The sequence below is a fragment of the Nerophis lumbriciformis genome, linkage group LG07 (genome assembly GCF_033978685.3).
Source record: "Nerophis lumbriciformis linkage group LG07, RoL_Nlum_v2.1, whole genome shotgun sequence".
NCBI classification, from domain to species: domain Eukaryota; kingdom Metazoa; phylum Chordata; class Actinopteri; order Syngnathiformes; family Syngnathidae; genus Nerophis; species Nerophis lumbriciformis.
Window position 1 is genome coordinate 44,052,626 of NC_084554.2, and position 15,583 is coordinate 44,068,208.

The window sequence follows — 15,583 nt, forward strand, 5'->3', positions numbered from 1 at the left end:
TTATAGTCCGAAAAATACGTTATTAATTTTTCGGCGGATCTTTTGAAACAAAAACTGTTTTTTCCCATTGTGTCAGAATATTTGTTGCAGCCCACAGACCGGTATAGACAAGCTTCCGAGTGGTCGGCGACTCTTGCTTCAAAGGGAAACTACTGTTTTTGGAATGTTGTCAATCCTTCACAATCCTTATGTAAGACAAGAACGCAAATGTTTTTTTTTGTTTTAATGTATTTCTAAATAGTAAATAAATGCAATCAAAAGTCAGCTAACAATGGAGCCAATAGGAGTCGCTCTATTCTGCCTATAAAGAGCTCTAAAAAACATCCAAACACTGCCATTAAGGTTTTATATACAGTACACAATGTAAGTATGTATGTTATGTAGTAACAGGCACATTTATAATACCACGTAATATTTACATATTTTGATCACTTTCAGCATACAATGATTTCACACGCGCATCACAATGTTCACTTACAGTATAAGGTCAGCTGTCATGAGTATCCCGACTGCTAAGATGTTAATATATTCTCATTTAGATAAAGAATTACTTATTCGTCGCGAAGAATAACGTGGGTGAAACCAAGCGCAGACCAAACACTTTCCGTGTCTTTCTCGCCATTTCAGGATCTAAATTGGATGCCAAAGTTGACCAACTTGTCGGATTATGTCCTCATCCTTCAACTATGTATAGGGTATAGGCATTATTTAGGATCAACAATAAACTTTCACAAGCTCTGAGGCGAGACAGCAGCTCACCACACAAGCTTGTTAGCTCTGTGTAATAAATAGTTTGTCTGAGTTAGCGCTTACAAAAACAATCTCACTAATACTTGGTTAATATTCAAGTCAAGAAATGTAAATGGAGTATTGCTGGTACTTTTTGGATGGTTATTTATTGGGTTTTATGGACGGGATAGAGAACCTCCCATTGGCTACATTGCAAGCAGACTTATATTTACGCGTTAGAATGCATTAAATAAATGCATCTGTTGTCTTGACTCTCATAATGATTGTGAACGATAGGCAAAATTCCCCAAAAAGTGCAGGTCCCCTTCAAAGAGGACCCATTTTGCAAAACAACTTTTCTCAGTTATTGGTACCTGTGTTTGTGTATTTGTGAAATCAACTAGTGCTGAGATATTTACACAATAGTCTTGCCTTCCTTCAGTAAGATCAGTTTGGAATTTGCCCAATTTGCCACATTTTTCCCAACGGTGTCATCAGCGGAGGATGTGATGTTTGAAATGTACCCGAAAATCTTTGGGTAAATCAGCTATTTTTAATTTATGTACAAGCGTTTGTAGTCCGCCTGACAACGTCCCCAAAGTATGACCCAAAGAATGAAAAATGCTCTGTTTTTGGTTGTATTAACCAATACGGGTCACTACACACACCTCCAGTCTTGTCTGAAGAACTAAAACGTTCCTGGCTAACTTTTTCTTTTTGCAGCAATGTGCTTTCAAATGGGAAGAAGTATCTCTTTGTGTGTGCCAACCACTTCAATATTCAGATGGATTTTTCCAAAAGCTCGTTTTAATGACAAAGTCGGTGCCTACTATTGGAGGAGACAATGAAAATGTAAGTAATAACAGTAAATTGGCAAAGTCTGAAAGATATGTTCATTCAATTTGTAGTGTAGCCTGTAGTTTAGCCCTATAATTTAAAACAACAGCTTCACCAACCTCCAGGTATATAACAAATGATTTTCCTAAAAAAAAAATGTTAAAGATACGATTAAAGGCCTACTGAAATGCGATTTTCTTATTTAAACGGGGATAGCAGGTCCATTCTTCATCATCGTCATACTTGATCATTTTGCGATATTGCCATATTTTTGCTGAAAGGATTTAGTAGAGAACATCGACGATAAAGTTCGCAACTTTTGGTCGCTGATAAAAAAGCCTTGCCTATACCGGAAGTAGCAGACGAGTAGCGTGACGTCACAGGTTGTGGAGCTCCTCACATCCGCACATTGTTTACAATCATGGCCACCAGCAGCGAGAGCGATTCGGACCGAGAAAGCGACGATTTCCCCATTAATTTGAGCGAGGATGAAAGATTCGTGGATGAGGAAAGTGAGAGTGAAGAACTAGAGGGCAGTGGGAGCGATTCAGATAGGGAAGATGCTGTGAGAGGCGGGTGGGACCTGATATTCAGCTGAGAATGACTAAAACAGTAAATAAACACAAGACATATATATACTCTATTAGCCACAACACAACCAGGCTTATATTTAATATGCCACAAATGAATCCCGCATAACAAACACCTCCCCCCTCCCGTCCATATAACCCGCCAAAACAACTCAAACACCTGCACAACACACTCAATCCCACAGCCCAAAGTACCGTTCACCTCCCCAAAGTTCATACAGCACATATATTTCCCCAAAGTCCCCAAAGTTACGTACGTGACATGCACATAGCGGCACGCACGTACGGGCAAGCGATCAAATGTTTGGAAGCCGCAGCTGCATGCGTACTCACGGTACCGCGTCTGCGCATCCAACTCAAAGTCCTCCTGGTAAGAGTCTCTGTTGTCCCAGTTCTCCAATGGTAAAGCTTGACTGTCATCTTCCAGGAATGTAAACAATGAAACACCGGCTGTGTTATCCGGCACACCAGTCAAGGGGTGCATTCTACGGCGGGGGTGCTTTATCCAGCACAACACCTGCCGCAATACACCGCTTCCCACCTACAGCTTTCTTCTTTGCTGTCTCCATTGTTCATTGAACAAATTGCAAAAGATTCACCAACACAGATGTCCAGAATACTGTGGAATTTTGCGATGAAAACAGACGACTTAATAGCTGGCCACCATGCTGTCCCAAAATGTCCTCCACAATCCGTGACGTCACGCGCTGACGTAATCATACCAAGACGTTTTCAGCAGGATATTTCGCGCAAAATTTAAAATTGCACTTTAGTAAGCTAACCCGGCCGTATTGGCATGTGTTGCAATGTTAAGATTTCATCATTGATATATAAACTATCAGACTGCGTGGTCGGTAGTAGTGGGTTTCAGTAGGCCTTTAATGGGGTGACAGACATCATAGGAACCATTGAGATGCATTCATCTAAAATGTTTCTTCTGAAGTTTCTTCTTCGGTTCCTTTTGGCTCCAAATCTGACTGTAGCTTATGGTTGGATGTTAAAATCCGTCGCTGTTGCCATTTATTTTGCAGTTCAAAAGTTGAATATAGTTGGAATAAGATATTTTTCTGCGTCTGTTGCTTTCTCAAACTACATATATGGTCAAAGGTTCAGTCGGTGTGAGGAGGGGTTCATTTGCATGTTAACAACTGCGCCTCTCAAAAAGCTTGGTTTCCAGAGGCAGCCAAAAAGTGGCTTGAAAATATGCCATTACAGCAAAATCTATGCACATTTTTGACCAAATAGCCATCATATGTTATGTAGCCCAAAAAGAAGAATTTTAATAAAAGAGAAAAATCATAATAGGTCCCTTTTAGAGGAGTAGAGTGGTTCAAATTACCTGGCCGTTGAAGAGCAGCCTTCCAAAGAGCTGCCGGGCCTCCTCCAAGCCGCCCTCTAAATACACAGCACCTGCACAAGACAACAACCAATCAAGACTTAATTAAGAGCAGAAAATTCAATCAAGCGAAAGCTCAGCGTATGTGCTTGAAATTATGCTTTAATAAATAAACCCCCACCTAGTTTTACCTAAGAGTCCTCATAAAAAAACATGATTTTAATTGAAGCAGCAGAACGCAATAATTGCTTTATGAACATTTTTTTGAGGCAAAATGACCTACGGACTCCACACTAAAAGAGATGACTTGGATTTTTCCAGCAAACTATTCAAGTCAGAGCAAATATTATAAAAGCAGAGTGTTTATCTGTGCAGCAGATACTTTTTTTTACTGCAAGTAGTGCATAGCCAAGCAGAACAAAAAGATGAGGAATAGAAAATAAATGTGACAAAGAACTGGTCCAGAATTAGGCAAGGCTGCTGGCAGGGTGAATTTCACAAATGTGTCTCGCTGCGGTAATGATTTGCAGCATCTGCCTCTTTCTTTTTCTTTTTTTTTTAACAAGTCAGCTCTCCTCGCCGTGTTTTGTTCTTTAACTTCAACTCACCCCAACTATCATAGTGCCTTTAAGCGGCGCACAACTTCCAACCATCACACTTAGAGCGGCTCATTCAATTTAGAAAGCAATAACCACCTGGCAAATTGGGTATACAATCATGCAGCGGTTTTTATTACGCGCATAAATGAGGCGCGGGGAAATGGGCGCGCGAGTGTGGCGGCGATTGGGAAGGCGCGCGCGGGGCTTTCATAGAAGACATCAAAAAACATATGTGGAATTCATCATTTGGGGAGGAAATGTGCTTTCAGATGGCTAACAGGCCATTTGCACACCGACGCAGCCTCTGTGAAGACGCGGCGACATCAACGGGAGTCGTAAAGAAACGCAAACAGATGACAAACACACGATGACAAACAGCCACCCAGCCGGTCTGATGTGTCCTTCACAAACAAACTCACTATGAACCCTAATGGAGGTAAAATGTGATTACGTTTGACTGTTAAGTCTCACCCAGCAGGCTCCTTGACTCTTTGTGCACAAAAACAGTTTTAAATGGGCTGTTTGCAACTTTTTCAGTTATATTGTTCAAAGCAAAAACTACAACAAAACACCACCGGCCAGTTTATGCTACCATTAGTGGTTTAACACCAAACATTTGTTTCAAAACTATATTTTTCACTAGGGATGTCCGATAATATCCGATAAATACTTTCAAATGTAATATCGGAACTTATCGGTATCAAAATTATCGGTATCGGTTTCAAAAAGTAAAATGTATGACTTTTTAAAACGCAGTTGTGGACACGGACGTAGGGAGAAGTACAGAGCGCCAATAAACCTTAAAGGCACTGCCTTTGCGTGCCGGCCCAGTCACATAATATCTACGGCTTTTCACACACACAGGTGAATGCAAGGCATCCTTGGTCAACAGCCATACAGGTCACACTGAGGGTGGCCGTATAAACAACTTTAACACTGTTACAAATATGCGCCACACTGTGAACCCACACCAAACAAGAATGACAAACACATTTCGGGAGAACATCCGCACCGTAACACAACAGAACAAATACCCAGAACCCCTTGCAGCACTAACTCTCCCGGGTCTCTACAATATACACCCCCTGCTAACCCCTACCCACCCCCACCACCTCAACCTCCTCATGCTCTCTCAGGGAGAGCATGTCCCAAAATTCAAGCTGCTGTTTTGAGGCATGTTAAAAAAAATAATGCACTTTGTGATTTCAATAATAAATATGGCAGTGCCATGTTGGCATTTTTTTCCCATAACTTGAGTTGATTTATTTTGGAAAACCTTGTTACATTGTTTAATGCATCCAGCGGGGCATCACAACAAAATTAGGCATAATAATGTGTTAATTCCACGACTGTATATACCGGTTGATATCGGAATGGATAATTAAGAGTTGAACAATATCGGAATATCGGCAAAAAAGCCATTATCGGACATCTCTATTTTTCACAACTAGTAGGTTTATGTAATCTAAAAATGATTGGTTTTAACCCTGAGATGTATATTGTAGCGTCCCGGAAGAGTTAGTGCTGCAAGGGGTTCTGGGTATTTGTTCAGTTGTGTTTATGTTGTGTTACGGTGCGGTTGTTCTCCCAAAATGTTTTTGTCATTCTTGTTTGGTGTGGGTTCACAGTGTGGTGCATATTTGCAACAGTGTTAAAGTTGTGCATATCCTGCGACACTCAAAGCAGATGCATTTCCAACGATAAAGTCAAAGAAATCTGCCGCCAGACCCCCATTGAATCTGCCGGAGTGTGTGAGCAATTCAGGGACAAAGGACCTCGGTAGCACGGCAAGCAATGGCGGCAGTTTGTTCCCGCAGACGAGCGAGCTAAACCCCCTATCGACCCTAGCTTCCCTGGCCTGCTGACATCAACCCCAAAACTGGACAGATCAGCTTTCAGGAAAAGAGCGCGGATGAGGGTATGTCTACAGAATATATTAATTGATGAAAATTGGGCTGTCTGCACTCTCAAAGTGCATGTTGTTGCCAAATGTATTTCATATGCTGTAAACCTAGTTCATAGTTGTTAGTTTCCTTTAATGCCAAACAAACACATACCAATCGTTGGTTAGAAGGCGATCGCCAAATTTGTCCTCGCTTTCTCCCGTGTCGTTGGCTGTCGTGTCGTTTTCGTCGGTTTCACTTGCATACGGTTCAAACCGATATGGCTCAATAGCTTCAGTTTCTTCTTCAATTTCGTTTTTGCTACCTGCCTCCACACTACAACCATCTGTTTCAATACATTCGTATTCTGTTGAATCGCTTAAGCCGCTGAAATCCGAGTCTGAATCCGAGCTAATGTCGCTATACCTTGCTGTTCTTTCCGCCATGTTTGTTTGTATCGGCATCACTATGTGACGTCACAGGAAAATGGACGGGTGTATATAACGATGGTTAAAATCAGGCACTTTGAAGCTTTTTTTAGGGATATTGCGTGATGGGTAAAATTTTGAAAAAAACTTCGAAAAATATTATAAGCCACTGGGAACTGATTTTTAATGGTTTTAACCCTTCTGAAATTGTGATAATGTTCCCTTTAAAGGCTGCAAACAAAATGTTATTTTACTATCAAAAAACATATTTATTAACACACACAAAAGCACCGGGAATTGGTACCGTATCGGTTCAAATGTGAACGGTACTCATTCCTAGTACATACTACATGGTACTCATCCTCGTGCTGCAAAAGTGACTTGTCACATGCATGAGGTCACTTCCAGAGACACAAGAAAAAAGTAAATAGTGGGAAAAATCACAAAGAAAGTAACGGACAGGGACTTGGTTAAGTGACTCTTTAATTGGTTTGCTGGTTTGGAAACAGCAACCCATTACAGTACTCGTTATTGGAAAAGTAGAGAAGTACCTCTACATCAGTGGTTCTTAACCTGGGTTCGATCGAACCCTAGGGGTTCGGTGAGTCGGGCTCAGGGGTTTGGCGGAGGTCAAGACACACCCGACTCATCGTGTAAATAAAAACTTTTCCCTATCGCCGTATTACGGATACAGCAACAGTAGAAGTCATACTGATTTGCAGGTGTGTAATTTGTTGTGAGTTTATGCACTGTGTGTTGGTTTTGTTCTTTGAACAAGGTGATGTTCATGCACGGTTTATTTTGTGCACCAGTAAAAAAATATGGTAACACTTTAGTACGGGGAACATATTCACACTTAATTAGTTTCTTATTAACATGCAAATTAGTAACATATAGGCTCTTAACTAGTCATTATTAAGTACTTATTAATGCCTTATTCGGCTTGGCCTTATTATAACTCTAACCCTTTAACCCTAACCCTAACCAAATAACTCTAAATTAAGTCCTTGTTACTTAGAATATGTTCCCCTAGTGTCCAAAAAACTCTAAATTAAGTCTTTGTTACTTAGAATATGTTCCCCATACTAAAGTGTTACCAAAAACATATAACTTTGTCTTGAATTTGAAAAAAAAAAAAAACATTTTATTTTTCACTAAAGAAGGGTTCGGCGAATGCGCCTATGAAACTGGTGGGGTTCGGTACCTCCAACAAGGTTAAGAACCACTGCTCTACATGAATGATTCTCCATTTTCCAGAAAGGAGTTTTTTGTTACGATGAATAAAATCTATCCAGTCAGAGATGAGACTGCCATCTGTTGCTTTGGCCTGCACTTCACATCCTACAGTTTACATTAGTGTTGACTCAGATACAGTAATTCCCCCCAACAGAAGATATTCCTTTCCAAAAATAAACAAGCACGTGTGGCCTTTTGAGAGGCAGCACAGGCTTTAACTCCTTTCAGATGTGCACCTCAAACGTAGGCCTGCTGTAATTTTGGCATGAGGTGGCCGCATAGACCACATGAATCTCTCCAGAGAGGAGTGGTTCATCCCAGGATGTTCTCCACTAAGTATCAGCACCGGATTTGTGGTTTTTGCATCATGTGGACCAGACTTTGAGATGCTGCTATGTGACAGATGTTGCCTCTGGAGACCAGCTGTGAGACCACATTTCGATGGCTTTTAAGTACCACTCATGATACATTTGTGCGTGTGTGTGCTCTGAGATGGGGGGTTGGCCGGCCGCGAGGCAGAGTTCTTCATTATTTGACGACATGGCTCCCGAATGGAGGCGTCAAAGTCGTTAAAACACAAACTTTTTGCTTTTTCTGATTGCGTTCTTCAAACTTCTACCATGAAGGAGAAGAAGGTGGAAGAGAACGCAGAAGAGCCTCGCGGGTAAGAAGGTATTAAAAATCTCAAAGCAACACCTTTGGTGTCAATCAAAGGGCCTTTGGATGAAGAAACCAAGATATGCAGTTAATTCACGCTGGAGCAGTCCTGACAAGGAGGCTGTCAGTGCAAAAAAGTGTGCCCCAAAGCCATCCAATCAATTGCACAACTTGGTGCAATCATTAAGCGGAGATGTGCGCTTCAGTCCGGCCCGGCAGCTGACAGCCTCAACACGCAGCCGCAAAGAGGCCCTGGCAATTAGACGCTCGCATCCCTTTGCAGCTCGTCTTGCAGCGGCATCGTGACCGGGCCGAGCCGCTGCACGGCTGCACCGCAGTCAACCGCGGAGAGCTCGACCCAGCTGATGGGGATTGAGGGGGCAACGGTCACAGGAGACCCTCTGTCAGCACTCCATCGGTTATTTACAGGCTTGCTTGGCTTTTAGCTTAAACCAGGTGCGACCCAAAGACCATTTGTGGCATGCAGCTGCTTTTTTGCTATATTTCCTAAGAATAAAATTGAGATTAGGGACAACACTGAAATTGAAAAAAAGCTCCCATCCATCCATCCATTTTCTAACGCTTGTCCCTTTCAGGGTCACGGGGGTACGCTGGAGCCTATCTCATACCTGCCAACTTTTGAAATCAGAAAAACCTAGTAGCCAAGGTCCAGGGGCCGCAGGCCCCGGTAGGTCCAGGACAAAGTCGTGATGTGATTATTTCTTTGATAACCACAATATCATACCTTGACATCTTTAAAAGAAATTCAGTGAAAATATGCAGTTCACCATGCAAATGTGTTTTGGTAAATAAAGTTATGATTGTAAATGTATTCAAAATCTTTTGACATTAACTTTATATGTTGAAACTTTCAACAACTTGAAAGAATACGATTTTTGAGAGTATTTGGTACAAATTACACAATATAAATAAGACATGTCATTATTGATATTGCAGACATTATTGTAACAAGAAACTTCAGATCGAAATTTTGGTTTATGAAAGAAATATAAATAAATATAAATATAAAACTTCATGACGACATTTTTAAAATTAATAAAGAGTAATAGAATAGTATGATAGTTATATGTTACTTGTTTTGAACATGTTATCGTTATCACAAATAAAAAGATATACTGTACACAGAAATTATTTTTGATTTGATTTATTGTTTATGTAATAAAAGATTTACTTAAAATGTTATGTTTTGTGAGTTTTTTTTATGCTACGAACTGTACTTACCGGCGATGTAAACCGAAGGAGACATTTCCGTAATGAAAGCTGCAACACCCTTTTTAGATCCCATCATCACTGCAGCATTATCGGCAGCAAAGCAAACCAAATTCTGCCAAGGAATTTCGTTTGAGTCTATTTCTTCCGTGAGTATTTTGTAAATGTTTTCGCCTGTGGAAGCCGTATTGCATTCCCTCAAAGACAGAAGTACTGACAATACTTTTCCAATGTCGTCATCGAAATATCGAACACAAATGGGGTACAGTTTTACATCGTCATAATCGGTGCTGCCGTCAGTCGACATGCTAAATGGTTCCGTCTTCATGACATCGGCGATACTTTTTGAGGATTCTGTTCCAAGACACTGAATAATGTTTGATGTTTTGGTTCGACCACATCCATATTTTTGGGCGATTTTCGAGTCGGGAAACATTTTCCGAAATAACTGTCCCATGTGATCAGCCAGTGCGATTGGAAGTCCATGCTCAATTATTGCCTCCGTAAATAAAACTTCGGCATTTATCACATCCAAAGAATCTGTTTGGGCGACGAAAAACGTTGAAAGTTTTCCACTTGTATCGCTAGCAACGGCATTAGACTTGTGTTTTTTTGTCCCAACGTGGTCTTTTACATCGCTAATTCCTCCGTGTCCGATCGAAAAATCTTGTCTGCACAAGGTGCAATTTGCGTAGTTTTCACCCTTTTTGGAACGGATAATTATTCCCGGATAGGCTTTTGAATATTCTTCACGGAATGACTGCAGTTTTCGGTTTAAGACTCGTTTGCGATTTTTCTCCGGCTGATTCCATGATCGTTCGCTCGTTTGGAAACAATGGCAACTGGTGCCTCGTGCTTGGCAGCGGTGCTATAAATAGCCTCGCGCATGGCATTCGGAATGGCTCGATAGGAAGTTACGGGAAGCAGTGTCGATTGTCATTGTTGTTACGCGATTTCGTGAATAAAACTTAAAAAAAAAAAAAAAATTGTAATTAATGAAAAACAGTATTTTTTTATCACTGCAACCGTAACCCGGTATAGGTTGATGAAAACCGTACTAATTACGGGAAAACCGCAGTAGTTGGCAGGTATGCTATCTCAGCTGCATTCGGGCGGAAGGCGGGGTACACCCTGGACAAAGGCTCAAAGGGGGAAAATGTAATGTTACAATACCGCATAATCCGCACTATAAGCCGCAACTTTTTTCTATGCTTTGGACACTGCGGCTTATAAAACGGTGCGACCAATTGATTGATTTTTCTTTGCGAACGGCCATAATGTTTTGTGTTCGATAGTTTTCATTAAACCCAAACCGAGACACTGAAATAGTGTATTACAGTTTATGCGATGGCGCCATCTTTTGTATGAGTACAACTGTACATCAATACTTTGTTAGCTTTGTGTTATGTCATATTGTATTATTAATAGTTATTAGTATCCAAATACCAGCTTTTCTTATTGTTTCCTGTTTTTTTACGACAGTATGTTACAACCTGGCAAAACTTGAGCTGTCGTACGCAAATAGCCACACTTTGCACACCCCTGTAATAACTATTGTAACAATAATACACTTTGTCACTCAAACACAAAGATGACATTCAGTTTTGTCTCTAAACATATGTAATGTCTGTTTTCAGCATTTCTTTTTACAAAATATACAAAAAAAATATCAAAACTTTACATTACATTGCTTTTGGTGTAAAAAGTATATATACGTTCATTGCTGTTGGTATTGTAACGATATCAACGCAATATTTAAACTAGTTCCTTATTTTCTTATACAGCATACAGTTTTTTTTAACAAAACAAAGCCAACAGTACACTATAACTAAACAAAAGCAAAACCTACCATCAACAACTTTTTTATTTTTTAAATCATGCATTTTTTGTCCTCAAAGTCCCCCTGTGTCCAGGTAGTTTGTAAACATTAACAAAAAAAAAAAAAAAAAGTGGCACCTCAACTCGAGTAATTTGAGATACGAGGTGTCTCTCTGCTTTTTGTTATGATTTAAATTGAGTTACAGGCATGTACAGTTGCGGGTTGAAAAGGTGCTTCCTGTTTTGATGCCTTGAACAGGAAGTAGGACCGTCCATAGCGTTTCATCTCAAAAGGATTCTTCATTCTTAACTCCAAGCAATTTTACAATATAACTAAAACAATTCATACTTACTAAACTGTCCCATATGTGCTGTCTGTAGAAGTGCTTTCATGCATATTTGTACGTGCTATCCTAATGTAATCATTAGCTCATATGCTAACACGTTTACAAGTGTCTGTGTTAGTATTAACTTACATTGGCATTTTTTTTGTATTATTTCAGTTTCACAAATTTCTCAGTAAATTCACCAAACGTCACTGTGGAGTTAGAGATTTTTTAGCTGATTGGAGAGCTAGCTTCCGCAGCTAGTATGTCTATGACGATGACTTCTGTTTTGTTTGATCAGCCGTTTTACTGCCTGTTACAGGCACCGTTTGGAATGTATGTAAATAAACATTTACAAAATATTTCTGTGTAAATAACTCATTGCACAACGTATATATATATATATATATATATATATATATATATATATATATATGTGGCTTAAAAAATGTGTGTGTGGCTTAAAAAATTATTGAAAAATATTTTTTTTCTATTCTGTTTCCATTTATACCCCCATTATTTACTTTTTAAATTTGATCTCAATTCTTTACACTGCTGCTGGAATTTTAATTTTCCTGAGGGAACTCTCCTGAAGGAATCAATAAAGTACTATCTATCTATCCAAACAGCAGCTTGGAATTTGGGACATGCTCTCCCTGAGAGAGACTATGAGGAGGTTGAGGTGGGCGGGGTTGGGGTGCGTGGGGGTAGAGGGTAGCGGGGGGGATTTATATTGTAGCGTCCCAGAAGAGTTAGGACTGCAAGGGATTCTGGGTCTTTGTTCTGTTGTGTTTATGTTGTGTTACGGTGCGGATGTTCTCCCGAAATGTGTTTGTCATTCTTGTTTGGTGTGGGTTCACAGTGTGGCGCATATTTGTAACAGTGTTAAAGTTGTTTATACGGCCACCCTCAGTGTGACCTGAATGGCTGTTGACCAAGTATGCATTGCATTAATTCGTGATGAGAACAGGTAGATATTATGTGACTCGGACAGCACGCACGCAATGGAAATGCCTTTAAGGTTTATTGGCACTCTGTACCTCTCCCTACGTCCGTGTACACAGCGGCGTTTTAAAACGTCATACATTTTACTTTTAGAAACCGATACCAATAATTATGAAACCGATACCGATAATTTCCGATATTACATTTTAAAGCATGTACATGGTGTAATAAGTGTGACCAGTAGATGGCAGTCACACATAAGAGATACTTGTGGACTGCAGGTTGAACAACATGGATGACGAGGAGAAGATGTTGTCGAAGTGGAGGCACGTAAATAAGACTGGCCACTAAACGGTACATCCTGAAGAGACGGTCAGAAAGCAGCTTGAAGATGGTCTGTAAAACATAATCTGTGCAACATTTTGACCAAAGAACCACCATTACAAGGAAGTGTTTTAAATGTAGAACAATCATAATATGACCCCTTTCAACCAATGCAGTGTTTAAACACATCAGTAGAACAAAGTTTTGGCATCAACTGTGGTGACTCAAAGTGTTTAAGACTGTGACATCTTCCTGTCGCCTTTGGACAACAGACCTGGCAATTTTATCTGCGAGGATTTAGATTGAGGATAAGACGGTAAAAACCGCGACTTGGAGCAAGTGAAATTGCACCACGCTGGAGGTCAGCGACAACACAAACTCCACAATCAAGTTTTCCGGGCAGAGGGAAGGAGCCTCGGCCACACCGGGCCTACCTCTTAATGAATCTCCACATCCGTCAGAAACCTCGTTCAGGCAGCCGTCACCGACTCGGCCGCGCTATGTTTGGGAACCGAATTCCAATGTCTGAGAGCTCTCCGTGACCACTAAAAAGCGCGAGTCGGGGGCATATGAAACACCAGCGGCTGACAGTCACATTAATAACCCAGAATGAATTATTCAAAAACGCTCAGACTCTAATCCATCAAATAATATATTAAGCTTCCTCTCAGCTCAATAGGGGCTGAAGCAGCAGACGGACGCAGAAAACAACACATTAAAGACGAGGCGGGGAGAAGAAAATACAAAAAAAAGTTTCAACACAAACATATTTTCCAAAAAATGATCCCGGGGCCTCTGACTCTCAACAACTTGCAGATCTACAATGGCTGCAATTAACAAAAGGAACAGCACTCGCTCATTGAACACACCGGCTGCATTGTGCAGGAATCTGATATTCAGCGAGCGGTAGATAATCCTTTCTCTCCATTCTTTTAATAGGAAGAGCTTAGAAAGAGCCCTCACAAAGGTTCACCATCTGTATCCCCCATGGCTGCTGGCAGTGTATAATCCACAGATCAACTGTACAAGGAAATTAGGGCCATAAAAACAGAGACAGGGGGGGCTTTTCTTCATCTGCCGCTTTCTCCCAATTCTTTTCAGTCGGAAGGAAGCGATGAGGCTTATCAGAGGCGAGGACCTGAGAGGCAAACAGGAGGGCAACGGTTTCTATGAACGTGGATAGTGGTTTTTCCGCCGTAAAGTGGGCGCCGGTGGGCGGGGGCACACGGAGAGCAGGAGGTGCACAGGCCAAAAGAGCCCGAATGAGAATGGCCCACTCTGGCAGAAGTTAATGACAGAGGATCAGAAAAGCAAGATTTCCATTCAACACTTTGAATTATTCAGGGTTGCAGGGCAGCCATTTGCATTGCAGATGCCTTTGCTTTCCATTCCTGCGCCGCCTTTCTCTCTTTCTTTCTTTCTACCTCGGAGTGTGCGTCGGCAGACAGAGAATTGCCCTGCCGCCGGCTCGGGAGATAGACACGTTCTCCAGTGCGAGGGGGGGGCGGCGGGGGTGGGGGACTTTGCCCATGCAAAGGAGGAGATTATCCGCCACTCGCAACACAGCGCAGGTTCAGCGGTCACCGCGGCAGAGAAACAAATAAAACAAAGGTCAAAAAACATGCACACTAAGCCGTTAGCGCGCTCTGCTGGGCCGCTCAAATCTTATGAGCACGTCATATTCCAAACACAGCTTTCAGGGGAATGAAGCGCATTTAAAATTGGGAATGGGCGCGTGGAGCAGCGGGCTAGGCAAGAGGAGTGTTACCAATATATATTTTCGAATTAATCCTAACGATTCTTAATCAATGCAAAAAAATGAATACACAAAAAAATATATATATATATATTTTTTAATCTGTCCTGTCTTGTCCAGCCATTCAGGAAAATTATATTGTTGATGTAGATCAGGGGTGCCCACACTTTTTCAGCAGGTGAGCTACTTTTTAAATGACCAAGTCGAGGTGATCTACCTCATATACACATATATTACTATTTATGTGTATATAATTTATATTTATTTATTTTGCCGTTTTTGTTCACATGTTAAAGGTGTTTTGATTAAAAAATACATGCATATTTAACATACAGATAAATAAATGATAAATGGGTTGTACTTGTATAGCGCTTTTCTACCTTCAAGGTACTCAAAGCGCTTTGACACTACTTCCACATTTACCCATTCACACACACATTCACACACTGATGGAGGGAGCTGCCATGCAAGGCGCTAACCAGCACCCATCAGGAGCAAGGGTGAAGTGTCTTGCTCAGGACACAACGGACATGACGAGGTTGGTACTAGGTGGGGATTGAACCAGGGACCCTCAGGTTGCGCACGGCCACTCTCCCACTGCGCCACGCCGTCCCTTTCTTTCATGAAGACAATAATATAGGTTGGTGTATTACCCGAGTCTGATGACTTGTATTGATTGGAATCAGACAGTAGTGCTGATAAACATACATATACACATACTGTACATATACATTCACTGTACAAAACATACATATACACATACTATACATATACATTCACTGTACAAACATATCTACTGTACATACTGTACATATGCATTCACTGTACAAACATACATATGCACATACTGTACATATACAAGTACGTATACATACATACACTCATGCAT

The 15,583-nt window shown here is 41.0% G+C and overlaps 1 protein-coding gene across 2 annotated transcripts in view; it reads right to left on the minus strand.

Moving 5' to 3' along the window:
- drosha (drosha ribonuclease III) overlaps positions 1–15,583 on the minus strand; it is a 298,514-nt gene that overhangs the window by 142,207 nt on the left and 140,724 nt on the right. For both annotated transcript variants that reach the window (XM_072913522.1, XM_061965099.1), the window contains exon 23: positions 3,496–3,566. In XM_072913522.1, coding sequence (XP_072769623.1) covers positions 3,496–3,566 — 71 coding nt within the window. The remainder of the gene's footprint in view (positions 1–3,495; positions 3,567–15,583) is intronic.